This window comes from Lepidochelys olivacea, assembly GCF_965140295.1.
Source record: "Lepidochelys olivacea isolate rLepOli2 genome assembly, chromosome: 1".
In the NCBI taxonomy this organism is placed as follows: domain Eukaryota; kingdom Metazoa; phylum Chordata; order Testudines; family Cheloniidae; genus Lepidochelys; species Lepidochelys olivacea.
This window is the reverse complement of record NC_140411.1, coordinates 188,226,844-188,240,676: the sequence shown is the minus strand read 5'-3', so window position 1 is coordinate 188,240,676 and position 13,833 is coordinate 188,226,844. Positions and strand designations below refer to the sequence as shown.

General features: G+C 44.1%; 1 protein-coding gene across 1 annotated transcript in view; it reads left to right on the top strand.

Moving 5' to 3' along the window:
- PTGFRN (prostaglandin F2 receptor inhibitor) overlaps positions 1-13,833 on the top strand; it is a 99,856-nt gene that overhangs the window by 51,342 nt on the left and 34,681 nt on the right. The window contains exon 5 of the mRNA XM_084646872.1: positions 4,122-4,547. Within this exon, the coding sequence (XP_084502998.1) occupies positions 4,122-4,547 (426 nt within the window). The remainder of the gene's footprint in view (positions 1-4,121; positions 4,548-13,833) is intronic.

Here is a 13,833-nt window from a genome sequence, read left to right as displayed (position 1 = left end):
CTTTTTAGTGGTCTCCCCTATATTTCTTTATTATAGAGACCCTTAATACCATATGACATCAAGGGACTTGTTTTACAAGTCAAAGGTCATGCCATGTGTCACTTAGGAGTAAGTCATGTCTTCCAGTTCATATGGTATGTTAAAAATCCTTGAATTCTTAAGCTACAAAGATCCTGTTTTTATGCAAATATCCTGAGAAGCGAACAGTCACGCTGGAGTGATCCAGAAAACCAAACCTAAGCAGAATTTCTAAAGAGCTGTATTTTTCAGTTTGCCATGACATGTCAGCCTCTCTCAACAAATGATTAAAACAATTTCTTTATTTGACTTCTGCATTTAGGATCTAAATTACTTCTGACAGCATTTCAAACCTGGAGGAAGTTGGGGGGCATTTCTACCTACTCTCTGTGCTAAAATCCAGAAAGTACTGATTATCTTTCAGAGTTAACTGAGCCTAGTTAATGCCTAGGCTGGTGTGCAAGGTACCCCAGTTCTGCCAGTGCACTCAGTTGTGGCTTGAAGCCTCCTACTATTCCTGTTCAGAGCCATTCCTGATCAGACACTAGCAGTAATGCCAAACTGTGGTGCTGGTCTGAGGATTAGAATGGAGGCCAACAAGCCTAAATTCGGGTCTGAACCCAGGTACTTGGAAGCGAATGACCAAGTCACGAGGTTGACCGTCTCACTGAGACCCCTTTGGGTTACTCTTTATTTCCCATATGCATTGTAGGGAGAATAGACACACTTCTGTCTCCATCTCCAAAACAGTAAATAGCCATTAACATTTTAAAAAATGTTCCCAATATGCTTTAGGAGATGGATGCCATTGCTATCCTGTGCTGGCCCCCGTCTTCCTTTCAAACTATCATCTGGCCATTCCCAACTTCCTGTTACGTTTCTGGGCTTCAAAACCTGGCTGCAGCACGTCACTTTGTCTCTGGTCTGAAGCATTCCTTAGGCTGGTAGAAATTTCCTGTCCTATCTCTCACCGGTTGCCTGAGATACAGGAGTGTATAAATGTTACTCCTCATACGATACTGCTGCCTAGGGCTGGGAGGGAGTGGGAGAAGAGTTCTCAGCATGTGAGGTTCTAAACTGCATCCTAAACTCACCACTAACCCCTTCCTCCTTGATTGAAGTTCAGTGCGAATGTGGTATTAAGTCACTGAACTGTCAGTGAGGCTGTTCGTTGACAGCTGACAGAGTGGAGGAATGAGGCTTATCCAGGGAGCCTTTTATTCCTTTTAAATCCTCTGTCTGAGAGTGTCTGTCAGTGTGATGTGCTTAGCCAGAGTGGTGCTGTCAAAGCCAAAACTCTCCCTAGCATTCCTTCCTCCTCCTCAATAATTATTAATTATTATTATTAATAAATAATTAATACTAATATCAAAGTGATTACCTGAAAACTGTTTGTTTCAGCTCTTTTCTCATCCTGTTCCTGGCCTGAGAAGAACTTCAGCCTTCAAACTCTCCCATGTTTGTACCAAGCTGCTAAAGCAGTCACAGGACACAACCTTCTGTAGCTACCACTCTTGAATCATAACCCCTCTGGCTTTGGAGGGGTCAGATTACTGCAGTATGGTTTAAGTAACTTGTCCTTGAGTTTCAAGTCTTGAAGATTATTGCTGTGTGTAAACGGGATGTGAGGAGTGGTATAGTTGTCTAGGATCTGTGGGGATTTAGTTCTCTCAAGGATCGCGGTGTTGAGTCTCATGGCCTCCCACACAGACCCTGTTGTTTGAAAGTGGAACCAGAATTCTGTGCATTTTTTTTTAAGGCCTTGTTTATACTGGGAATTTTAGGGAAATTTCCCACTGTTACTGGTGCTAGCAACCATGGAAGCAGTAGTGTAAACTAGCTTCTTTCATTTTTACCCTGGTCATCTAATCCTGTAAAAACCAATGATTAAAACAACTGATGTCTAGTCTACACTAGTGCTCCCATGGTTACTAGCGCTGATGAAACTGCACCAGAGATAGCAACTACGGGAGATTCCCTTAAACTTTCCAGTGTAGATGTAGCCAGATTAAGTGGAATTGTACTATCAAATGCACCCGGAGAGAAAAGGCGCTAGGGCTTACCTCCTCACGTTTCCGCTAATCTAGTGCAGAGGTGGGCAAACTACGGCCTGCGGGCCACATCGGGCCCACTGGACCCTCCTGCCTGGCCCCTGAGCTCCTGGCCCAGGAGGCTCACCCCTGGCCCCTCCTTTGCTGTTCCCCCTTCCCTGCAGCCTCCGCTCACTGTGCCGCTGGCGCAATGCTCTGGGCTGGGGGCTGCGAGCTCCTTGGGCAGCGCAACTGCAGAGCCCGGCCTGACTCAGTGCTCTGTGCTGCGCAGTGTGCGGCTGGCTCCAGCCGGGCGGCACGGCTGTAGCTCCGCCAGCCACCGGCGCTCCAGGTAGCACGGTAAGGGGGCAGGGAGTATGCGGCGGGGGGGAGATGGACAGAGGGTGGGGCGGTCAGAGGGTGGGGAACGGCTGGGTAGAATGGGGGCAGTCAGGAAGAGGGAAGGGTTGGATGGGGCGGCAGGGGGCAGTCAGGGGTAGGGGTCCGGGGGGGGGGTAGTCAGGAAGGAGAGGAGGGGTTGGATGGGGTGGCAGGGGGCAGTGTGGGGGTTCTGGGGGCGGTCAGGGGACAGGGAGCAGGGGGGTGGGGGGTGAATGGGGCAGGGATCCTAGAGGGGTGGGCCGTCAGGGAATTGGGGGCTTGGATGGGGCAGGAGTCCGCGGGGGGGGTCCATCGGGGATGAGAAGAGGTGGCGGGGGGGAATAGGGGGTGGAAGCCGGGCCACGCTTGGCTGTTTGGGGAGGCACAGCCTCCCCTAACCGGCCCTCCATACAATTTCCAAAACCTGATGCAGCCCTCAGGCCAAAAAGTTTGCTCGCTCCTGTTCTAGTGCCATATTTGAGAGATGGCTACATTTTAGACTTGCATTTCCTTCTTTGTCCCAGTTATAGACAATTACTGTTTCTGAGATTAATACATCAACCACAAGATAAAGGAATAAAGAATAAATTTGTTGAAAACAAAAACAAAATGTTGGGATATTTAGTCAGAAAACAGTAGGAAGTTGTTTTTCAAGTAACATTAAAAAAAGTAATTCAGGAAAAATAAGTCTTATCATTGGTAGAAAAGCACTTATTTCCATAACTAAAATTCAGTGTTGAGAGATTCTTACCATAGTAGCTCAGTTCACAAGCCTGTAGTCTGCTGTCTCTGTAATCTAGTCGAGAACAAAGTCATGCACCCTTGACTCCTCCTTTCCTGGGTCAGGACAACCAGCTATTCCACCTTCGATTCAGCTGCTCAGCTCTTAAACTATGAACCTTGAGAGATTCCAGCTCCATACAGGTCATACCACTTCACAATTCAAACTCAAAATTGCTTTTGGTACGTGCATCCTTGGTTGTCATGTTAACCAGCTAAACATTCTAGGATGCTTGCTGGAGTTAACCTTGACAAGGTGATGGTATGGGGGATCTGTGGGGCATGGGACTGTAAGTGGGAAGTGGTGATTTCTGGGGATGGCCTTTTTATCCTGGAGAGGGAGAGGAGATGGGGTGTCATTTACTAGAGTCTCAACTGATCAGTTTGCAACTTGAGAATGAAGAGTCCCAAGTCATACATTCATCCTGAACTCTCTGAGGAAACACAAAAGGTGATTTAAAATCTGAGACTGAAACTTGCACACTTGGATGTCGGAGAACAGGCCAGGGAAGGAAACATTATTTCTCAGAGGCCACATCACCTTGAGAGGCTTTGGACCTGATTTTCTGAAGTACTGGACTCTGGCAACTCCCGCTAAAGTCCATGAGAGCTGAAAATCAAGCTCAACGAGTAAGTTGGATGCCTAAAATAAAAGGCCACTTATGAAAATTTTGACCTCTGGGACTTGCTGATGGTCTCACAAATCTATGGCAGAGCCTGAGTCCAGGTTCCCAGTCCCTTGATTTTACAAGTCTTCTATATTTAGCCCACATGCTTTTTCTGTGTCGTGTTTGATAGCTCCAGATCTCAGGACGGCACTTGGTTTTCACTGTTACCTGGGTGTTTGCTTTTTACTTGCTACTTTTAACATGTTCTCTTGGCTTTCTTCCCGCTTTTCCAATTCCCTTGCAGAGCTGGACTACCAGATAGTTCTGAATGCTTCTAAAACGCCTAAATTTTCAGACGACCCCACAGAATTGGAGTGCAGGATTGTGAATGCGCAGAACACAGAAGCAAACGTACGTTTTACCGTCTCTTGGTATTACAGAATGCGCCTGCGCAATGACGCTGTTGTGACGGATGAACTTCTTGCCACTATGGATGCAGACTGGACATTGCTGGTTGGGGATAAGAGCAGACAGAGGACCCAGAATGGGGAAATAATTTTCTCTAAACAGGCCATGGGTACTTTCAGTTTACGAATCCAATGGACCTCTGAAGCAGACCGAGGGGATTATTACTGTGTCGTCTCTGCCTGGAGCAAGCACCACAACAACAGCTGGGTAAAGAGCAAGGATGTGACGTCCGCACTGGTCAGTGTTTTCTGGGCTACCCAAGGTAGGTACTTCACACTTACTGGTTTAAATCTCTTGCTGCTGATAGCTGCTGATTTCACAGCTTTCTCTTACGTAGCCCCTCTCAGCCAGAAGCATTCCAGTGGGCTTTGGAAGCTCGCTCGCTCTCTCTCTCTCTCTCTCTCTATATATATATAATATAAAATATTGGATTTGTTTAATCCACTACAGAATTGTAGCCCCTTCTGAAGTGAAAGGTAGCAACTACTTAATGGTACTAACAGTATCATGCAATGTTTTGGAAAGGAAGTGAAGAATAACCGTGTATCCATCAAACTGCAGTGGGAATTTAGGGAGGCAGAATGTAACTTTCAGAACTGGAATCAGGCCAGGGCGCTGAGGTTATTGTGCCTTCTATTAAGAAAAATGTCATGGTACACAAAGCCCAAGCGGTCAGGATCTCTGTCTCCCATGTAAGGATTTTTCCAGGATGCATCTCGTTGCCAACAAGTGGGACATTCTCTCTGCCTCTGTAATGCCTTTACTGTTAAGCAGGTAACCTGTGCTTGGTACTTTGTAAGGCCCAAAATGAAGACAGTCCATGCCTGGACAAGCCTACAACCAGAAGCTATAGTCTTCTCCCTCCCATCCTTTCTTTACCTGTAGGTGCTGGCTTTAAGAAGGCGCCACAGAGAAACTTGCAGGCATGCAAGGAATTGGCTTTTGAAAAATTAATGGCCAAGTGTGAGAGCCATACAGTGCTGAAATCCCATTTAGAGCTGGTTTGCTGGAAAGAGCAAGACTTCGACCGTTCATCACCCCATCTACGCAGGGGCTAAAAAAAATTACCTCAACCAATTCTAAAAACTAGTTTAAAATGGATTCAGGCTGACTCTGTCTAGCTGGGTACTTTTGGGTCGCTCCAAAATATGTTTAAAACAGAGTTTAACAGTGTTACAATTTAGATGTAGGGTCACTGAATGGGGGATTAGACTAGAACATAGCATTTAGGCAAAAGGCTTTATAAACTTTCTCTTTGTTTAATGTGTGCATCTTCCAAAATATATTTGTTTAAACAGTCTGATCCCCTCCACCCTTGGTTGACAAAGCCATGTCTAAAACCCAGCTAGCTTGAACCAGTGTAAAACTGCTCAGGTCACAGCCTCAGCCTAGAGAGGGACCAAAGGGAATCCCTACAGTAATTCAGCTCCAGCAAAGAGAAGATCTGTAAGAATCATGCATAACTTCAAAGCACGATTTGTAACTTGGCCTGGGAATGGAGAGGTTTAATCCCTGCAAGATCAAATGAGTTACTATGTTTCTCTGAAGTTTGCTTCTCCAGCAGTGATGTGATCTCATTCATAGGAAAGACCTCACATGGCAGTCAGTCCAATCACTAATATGGCTGGCACTCGCTCTGATCACAAGCAGGTGCAAACAGAATTACCAAGCACCATGTTAATGGAAACATCTGATGAAGATGGAAACATCTGCTTTTGTGATACAAGGGATGTTGCTGTATGCCACAACATGCAGCGTGCATGTGTGCATGTATAACGGTCTTCCGTTCAGCTGGGGCAACGTGGAGCTATGAGATGTCTTTGCCCATGTTAATTTCTGTGGAAAAAATTGTGACAGGTGTAAATATTCCTGATTCTGGTACTCTTCCAAAATTTCTGCTAGTTTCCACAGTATTCACTGATGGGCTACAATATTTACACTTGCACAAGTGCCCGAGGGTTTTCTGAAAAAGACATTTACTGGAAAGAAGTGGAGCACTTGCTGACATGAAAGGCAACTCTGCATGCACGCGCACACGCGCACGCACACACGCACACACACACACACACACAAAAAACACCTTTGTGATGAGAAACTTGGTGTGAACATATTAGGACTGACTTACTCCATCTCCACTTATTTTTCAGCAATTTGACTAAAACCTTCTTATCCTTCTCCCCCACCCAGTCAGTTTTGCAAGTGGCAAGGTTCTCCCCTCCTCCTTACCCCAAAGCTCCAGGACCTGGTGTGCACCAACATTGTCGCCAGCAGCCATGAAAGAGTTAAGCTGCCACATGCTTTTCTGTTCCTTGTGATGATTGGTTTAACAAGAATCTTTGGTGATTTTGAGTTCCTGGCTGCTCCCAAGCCTAATAAAAAGAACGCAGCCTGCTTCCTGTGTGCTTGTCTAAGGAGAGAAGCTTTTGCATGTCCCCTTCGAAGCCAAAAGTTGGCCTGTTCTAAATACAGCTTGTGCCTACACTGCGTTTTTTCTGAGATTCTCTCACGGTTAGCAATGCCACACTGGTGTTAGTGCAACATTGAGAGAATTTGAGAAAAACCACAGTTTAGGCAAGGCCAGCGTCCAACCATGCTTTACAGAAAGGAGGGAAGACTTTGTACTGCATTCATTGATCTGTTGGGATACATAGGTGTTCAGTTTCTTGCTTGAAATGTAAAAGCCACATGTAGAGATTGAGGAGTCGTCTTTTGGCTTGTATTATGCGGTAACTGTATTGTTTGTCCATTAATGTGAGATTGTTAATCTATTTTGTTCGTTCTCAGGAGACCGATATAGCTTAAAGGCTTTTCTGCTTGCTCAGCTTTGCAAATACAGCTAGTCATTAAGATATGTCGTGACTGGTTTCTGACGTAGTCTGTGTAAAGTTCTTCTGTTTGTTTTTGAAGGCATCTTGGCTAGATCTAACTTTGCTTCACTTTTGTTTATTTTTTTTACTTCAACACCAAACATAACTCTTGTGTAAAAAAAAAAAAAAAAAAAAAAACAAACAAACAAACAAAAATAAGTGCTACTAATGGTACCTGAGGTTATTTAATATCAAAGAAATCTGACCGTCTGATTTACTACTTTCATCACTGATGCTTGCATATAAAACAAAGTTGTCTGCTTGCGTAGAGATTCCATGCTGGTCTGGGTCTCATGCCTGACCCAGTGCTGTTGCATTTGGGTTTGCAGCACTGTCTGGGAATGTTCATATAAGAGAGAACTTCTCCTTTCAATTATATTGTTCTTTAGACATCCACACATTTTTCAAAAGCTATCAGGCTTTGTAAAACTCTCCATTTCTTATACAGTATCTAAATATTTGGCCTAAAGTTAGTTTAGTTTCGTTTGGCCTGAAGTCCCATGTAGCGATTACCCTGGTTTACATTGTGCGCAGAAGCTGCATGATTCTTGTGCTTCAGAAATAACTGAAAATAGAAGTGAAAAGAAATTGTGACCCTTTTTCACAACTCTTCTTGACCCTTGCTAGTGTAGGACAGATTCATGAGAATTAAGAGTTGATACTCTTCACTTGGAGACTCTGCATTGGAGATGCTGGTATAGTGATTTCCCTTACTCTTAAACTTCCAATTTGCCTTAAATAAGAGTACCTTGGTGTTTGCAGCACTACCAGCAGGGGATAGTGCAGATATTGAGGTAGTGTTACTTAAGGTAACTGTATTAAATGCCGATCCTGTCAGAATATCTGTTCTAGCCACAATTTCCCTTTTTTCTGTTTTGTCAGGGTGGGAATTGGTGGAAAAGTGCATTTCCCCCCATTTGTTTCTAAACTCTTCCTCCGTTATAACCATCTCTTTTTTTCAGTGATTTGTCATGGCCACGTTTTGAATTGGTGATTTTCTTTGAAAACTTGTCTTCAGTCATTACCCAGAAGTATATTCTGTACTGATTGCTAAGGCCTTGAAAAAGTGTACATTAAATAGTAGGAGCAACAGAGGAATACTGTAACTTATAGAATTGAAACAGCCAGTCATACAAGTCAGGAAGTACTGCAAGACCAAAAGGAATAATTTGGCCAGGATTTCTTTTGTCTTTGGCCTTGGTCTATTTGGAGTAACACCCAGACTAACGGTAAGCTGGGGGTGTATTCTTGTGGTTTCCTTCCGGGATCTTATCTGTTTTGTTTTTTTTCTGCTGCCAACATTGTGCCCTTTTGTATATGTAGGTATTGGGTGGATTTCTGTTGCACTTTTGACCCTTTTTATTAATTGGAGGTTCCAGGAGTCTGTCTCCGAAGATGACTTTGTGGGACTACTGCAGATGGGAGGAGATGCATACCCTAGAAGGATTCAGGTTACATTCTTTGAGGAAAGCGCCTCTTTTTTTAACCTTTCTGGCCAGTCTTTCTTTAAAGGTTAATAAGTTGCACTGTTGCTTAGTATTAGGAAATGTGAAGAAACGTTTTCCCCATTTCATTCTTTACTTAACTTCTGAAGCATTCTCTTTCTAAGTATCAAATCTTGGATTTTTCTGTTATCTGCACAACTACCACTGGCTGGCCTGTCCAGAGGGAAATGTTGATGATGGTGGTGCTGCTCTGTAGCTTGTGTGCTGTGTGCAATGAGAGAGAAAAGGCATATTTCACAGATCACATTAAGAAGGCCCCCTGTTCTTTAACCAGTAGCAACTGATGGAGTGTAGTTTTGGGGAGAGCTTTCTGTTTTGATCACTAAAGACATAAGAACGGCCATGCTGGGTCAAACCAATGGTCCATCCAGCCCAGTATCCTGTCTTCTGACAGTGGCCAGGGCCAGATGCTTCAGAGGGAATGAACAGAACGGGGCAGTTTTTCAGTGATCCAGCTTCTGTCAGTTAGAATAGGGCCATCTGAGCCCTATTTTAGCCTAAATCCATACCTTGCTACATGGATGATCCCAGCTATGGTAGTGTGTGAGGTACAGTTGCATAAATTAGTGCCAAAAATATTGATGTTGTGTATTAGAGATGCAGAAATGCCCACTCTTTTTCCTTATGTGACTTTTCCTCACTCTTGTTCAGCAATAACTGTCTAAGCCAGTGGTGGGCAACCTGTGGCCCATCAGAGTAACCTGCTGGCAGACGTGCTGGCTGCTGCTTCCCACAGCTCCCATTGGGCAGGAATGGTGAACCGCTGCCACTGGGAGCTGTGGGTGACCGTGCATGTGAATGGTCAATGTAAACACTGTCTCGCGGCCTTCCAGCAGATTACCCTGATGGGTCGCAGGTTGCCCACCACTGGTCTAAGCACATGTATGTTTCCTGGTGATCCTTGCTGTGCTTTCTTTTCCCCTTTCTTCTGAAGCAGTCCCCTTTTGATCCTTAGGCTTGGATGAATCAGAAGGTGGAAAAACTTGGCTAGATTGAAAATACTGGCTTCGTGCCCCTGTCTACAGCAGCAAGGTAACAAAGGCTATGAAGTGGGATGTAGATAAAGGCAGGCCGGGATGCCCTATAGAACAGAACAGTGCTACCTTAATGTGAAATCTAAATAGGACATTTCCTGGGAGGGGAAATGACTCTCTTGGAGTCCTGGGGATGACTGGGTCATTCCAATTGGAGAGGTTGTTCTCTACCCTTTTGTCAAGGTTCCTTTCCCACTCTGAACTCTAGGGTACAGATGTGGGGACCTGCATGAAAGACCCCCTAAGCTTATTCTTACTAGCTTAGGTTAAAAACTTTCCCAAGGTACAAACTTTGCCTTGTCGTTGAACCGTATGCTGCCACCACCAAATGTTTTAAACAAAGAACAGGGAAAGAGCCCACTTGGAGACATCTTCCCCCAAGCACTACACCCCCTTTCCTGGGGAAGGCTGGATAAGAATCCTCACCAATTTGTACAGGTGAACACAGACCCAAACCCTTGGATCTTAAGAACAATGAAAAATCAATCAGGTTCTTAAAAAAAGAATTTTAATTAAAGAAAAGGTAAAAGAATCACTTCTGTAAAATCAGGATGGTAAATACTTTACAGGGTAATCAGATTCAAAACATAGAGAATCCCTCTAGGCAAAACCTTAAGTTACAAAAAGACACAAAAACAGGAATATACCTTCCCTCCAGCACAGCTTATTTTATCAGCCATTTAAACAAAACAGAATCTAATGCATATCTAACTAGATTGCTTACTAACTCTCTTTACAGGATTCCTGTATTCCTTTACAGGATTCCTGTATTCCTGCTCTGGTCCCAGCAAAAGCATCACACAGACAGACAGACAGACCCCTCCCCCCCCTCCCCAGCTTTGAAAGTAACTTGTCCTCTCATTGGTCATTTTGGGTCAGGTGCCAGCGAGGTTATCTTAGCTTCTTAACCCTTTACAGGTGAAAGGGTTTTGCCTCTAGCCAGGATGGATTTTATAGCACTGTATACAGAAAGGTGGTTACCCTTCCCTTTATATGTATGACACCTTTCCTTGTCACTTCTGGGATCAGAGCATCATTGTAAGAACTGGTTTTATAGTGGTCTTGTTCTAGGAGGGTCAGATGTTCTCATGAAGGGGATTGTTCATAGACAAAGTGGGGTTGCATGTTAAATCACCATGGCCCTCCGATTTATATTACAAATATATATTGTACCTACTGGCATCTTAGGCATGTTTATGAAAAATCCCTCTGTGTATTAGGTCCTAGAATTGACACGTCAGACTCTCCAAAAGCAAAACAAAAAGCTTCCCACCCATCCTTGAAAATCAATTCCTCCCACTCTATCCCATGTGTGCAAAAGCCTGATTGAAGATATGGGATTTGCAGCATGTCCGGTCTGTCAGCCCACTCCAGCTCCATCAGATGAGTCGGAGAAGTGAATCTGAGTAAGGCCTTTTGCTGAAAATGCTTTTCCACAGTAAGCCCTCAAGACATAAACTGTGGATTGTCAACTTGAGTCTTTCATGCTGGGAACTGAAATCAGTGGAAGCATTTATAAAACAGCTAGGACCCAAAACATACTAGGCTTTGTAGTTTAAACCTAAAATCTTGAATTGTACCCCAAAACAACTTGAAAGCTAGCACAGTTTGTGAAGCACAAGTGTAATATGCTCCATGCATGAAACACTAAGTAGTGTAGCCCCAAGAATAGCTCGCTGCAGTAATCTAATATGAAAGGGAGAAAGGTGTGGATAGCTGTAGCAATGTGTTTGTAAAGTGCAGATGGATCAGAGCATGCTCAGATACTACTGGTTCCTGGAATTCCAGAGGTAACTCAAGGTTCACTAGGATCAGCAGGCTGTGAACATTAATAAAAAGCAGATGTATCCCTTCTCTCATGAGAACCAATATTGCCTCTGCCATCTGACTGCTTCCCTCCTCCAGTCAGCATCACTCCTGTCTTATCTGGACTGAGCCACAGCCAGTTATCTCTGATTCAGGTCGTGGTCTCAGACAGGCATTGGGAAACTCAAGAGAGCACCATTTGGGGGCAGTGAAAAGGAGATACGGAGCTGAGTGGTATCCACATGCAACAGTAACTCGACCGCCTTGTGTGTATGCATCATGATAATCCCCTAATTACATAATCACAAGTGATAGTATTTCTCAAATGAAATATAAAACATGAAACCGCTTTTTTCTATATACATTACAGACCCATTTGGGCCAGCTTTCAATACTCTGTTCTCTTCGGAGTATGCCAGCTATGCCAGGTTGGCCATGAAAATTGGGAACAAGAAGTAATACGCCACTCCTATTACAGAGTAAATATAAAATAGCAAAAATTTCCGGCCAAGCCCCGCCCTCCCCCGCAATAGGTAAGGTGGAAGGCAAAAATATTTCAAATATGTATAAACTTTCAAGAATGTTAGTGTTAAACAAATAAGAAATTCAGAATTAAAAATATAAGTCTAGAGTTAACCACAGCCACTTAAAACATCCATCACAATCTTAATTCTGTCCCATTTGGCCAACAAATGCCAAAACTCCGACTGGGGAGGTTGAGGGGCAGGGGTGGAGGCATTCAGGTACTATGGCAATGAACCATATGAACCACTATGGTAAAGAACCTCAAAGGAACAGAACATTCCATTACTGTAACCAGTCCTCAGGAGGTGCTAATAAGTTAGCTGTAATACTGCAGTAGGAACTGGCTTATTTCAAAATGCTCTGCATTGTAGACATTGAAATTACTAGGCTTATCTATTCTGCTTTTCACTACATAGCGAACAAGAGTAATTTTAAATTCAAAAATGTGCTCAGTTCCTCTCTCAAGAGCTAGGAGTTAAAATGGGGACATATAGCATATACTTAATTAAATTAGGTACACTTTATATAACGTATCTGAAGATACCTTACATTATTAAAGCCATTTTCAGAGCATGTGGTTTGAGTACATAAATGCTTGGGTAAAGCTATACATCAAGATGGAAATAGACGAAGGTGCTATTCCTCTGTTTATTACATACATGGACTGCAGACTTTATTGTGCTTGTATTTATCAATGGAAAACTACTTAAAAATAACCTTCCAGGCAAGATGTTCATGAGCAAGAGTTGGACAGTTGGTCCATAAATCAAGCTGTGAGTTGTTACCAGCACTCTTAACTGACTTCTTAACTGAAAAAATTCAGTTGAATGCATAATTTCTGGAAATGAACTGTTTTGAAAGCCAAAAAACTCCCAACCCTGTAACTAAATTAACCTGCAAATACAGAATAGTTGCAACTCCACTGGGACAGCCTTGACTCTGTGGTTTTGTAACGCCTGTTCTTGATGTATGCAGTCAGTCAAAATCCTGATATGTACCGGCCACCTCATCTTCAGTAAAAAGATATTTGGAATGCTAGTTTCTATTTTCTAGGCCCCAAGTTCCGTTAGACAGGAGCCCTGTCTCTGTAATTCCTAGAATCTTTACAAGAGAGGAGCCCTGATCAAGCAGTCCTTAAAAGGAGGTCATTGCCAGCATATGTGAAACCATCAGTAACTGGTCATAAATCATCTGCTAACCACAGTCCTTATGCACCATCCTTTGGAAAGGAGTCCTGATGCTATAAGCCTGTGGCCTGCCAAAAGGAGTCCCATTTCTATGAACCCCCTGTAGGCCCTAAGGATCAGGGGCCCCTCTCCTAAAGAGCCTAGGAGGGGAGCCACAGTCCTGTCAACTTCCTACGGTCCACAGGCCTGGGGCTGTCCTAAGGTCTGCAGGAAAGGGAGATGTATGGAGTTTGCAGGAGACTCAAAGGTGATCAGAATCCAGTGGGAGAACTTTCCCCTACCTTGCCTCTTACTGTTGTCTGGTTTCTCTGGAGCAGGTCATGTGAAGAACTTCTTCCTCATCCTCCATGGTGCCTTCTAATCCTCCACAGAGTTGGTGGGCTGTCTTCCATTTCTCTGTTGTTCTCCTCACCTGACAATCCCCAGGAAGCACATCGTGGTTGAGGAGCCTAAGAAGGCTCATTGGATGGGCTCAGTAAGGGTTTTTAGGGTGGAGATTGTGGTCCCAGGGAATGAAGAACCTCTTCCCTGCTGTCCCCGCTCTGTTCTCTGGACCCTGTGGAAGGGTGGGGGAAGCAGAACTGGGACCAGGAGGACAAGGTGAGGGCTGGAGCAGGAAGGGAG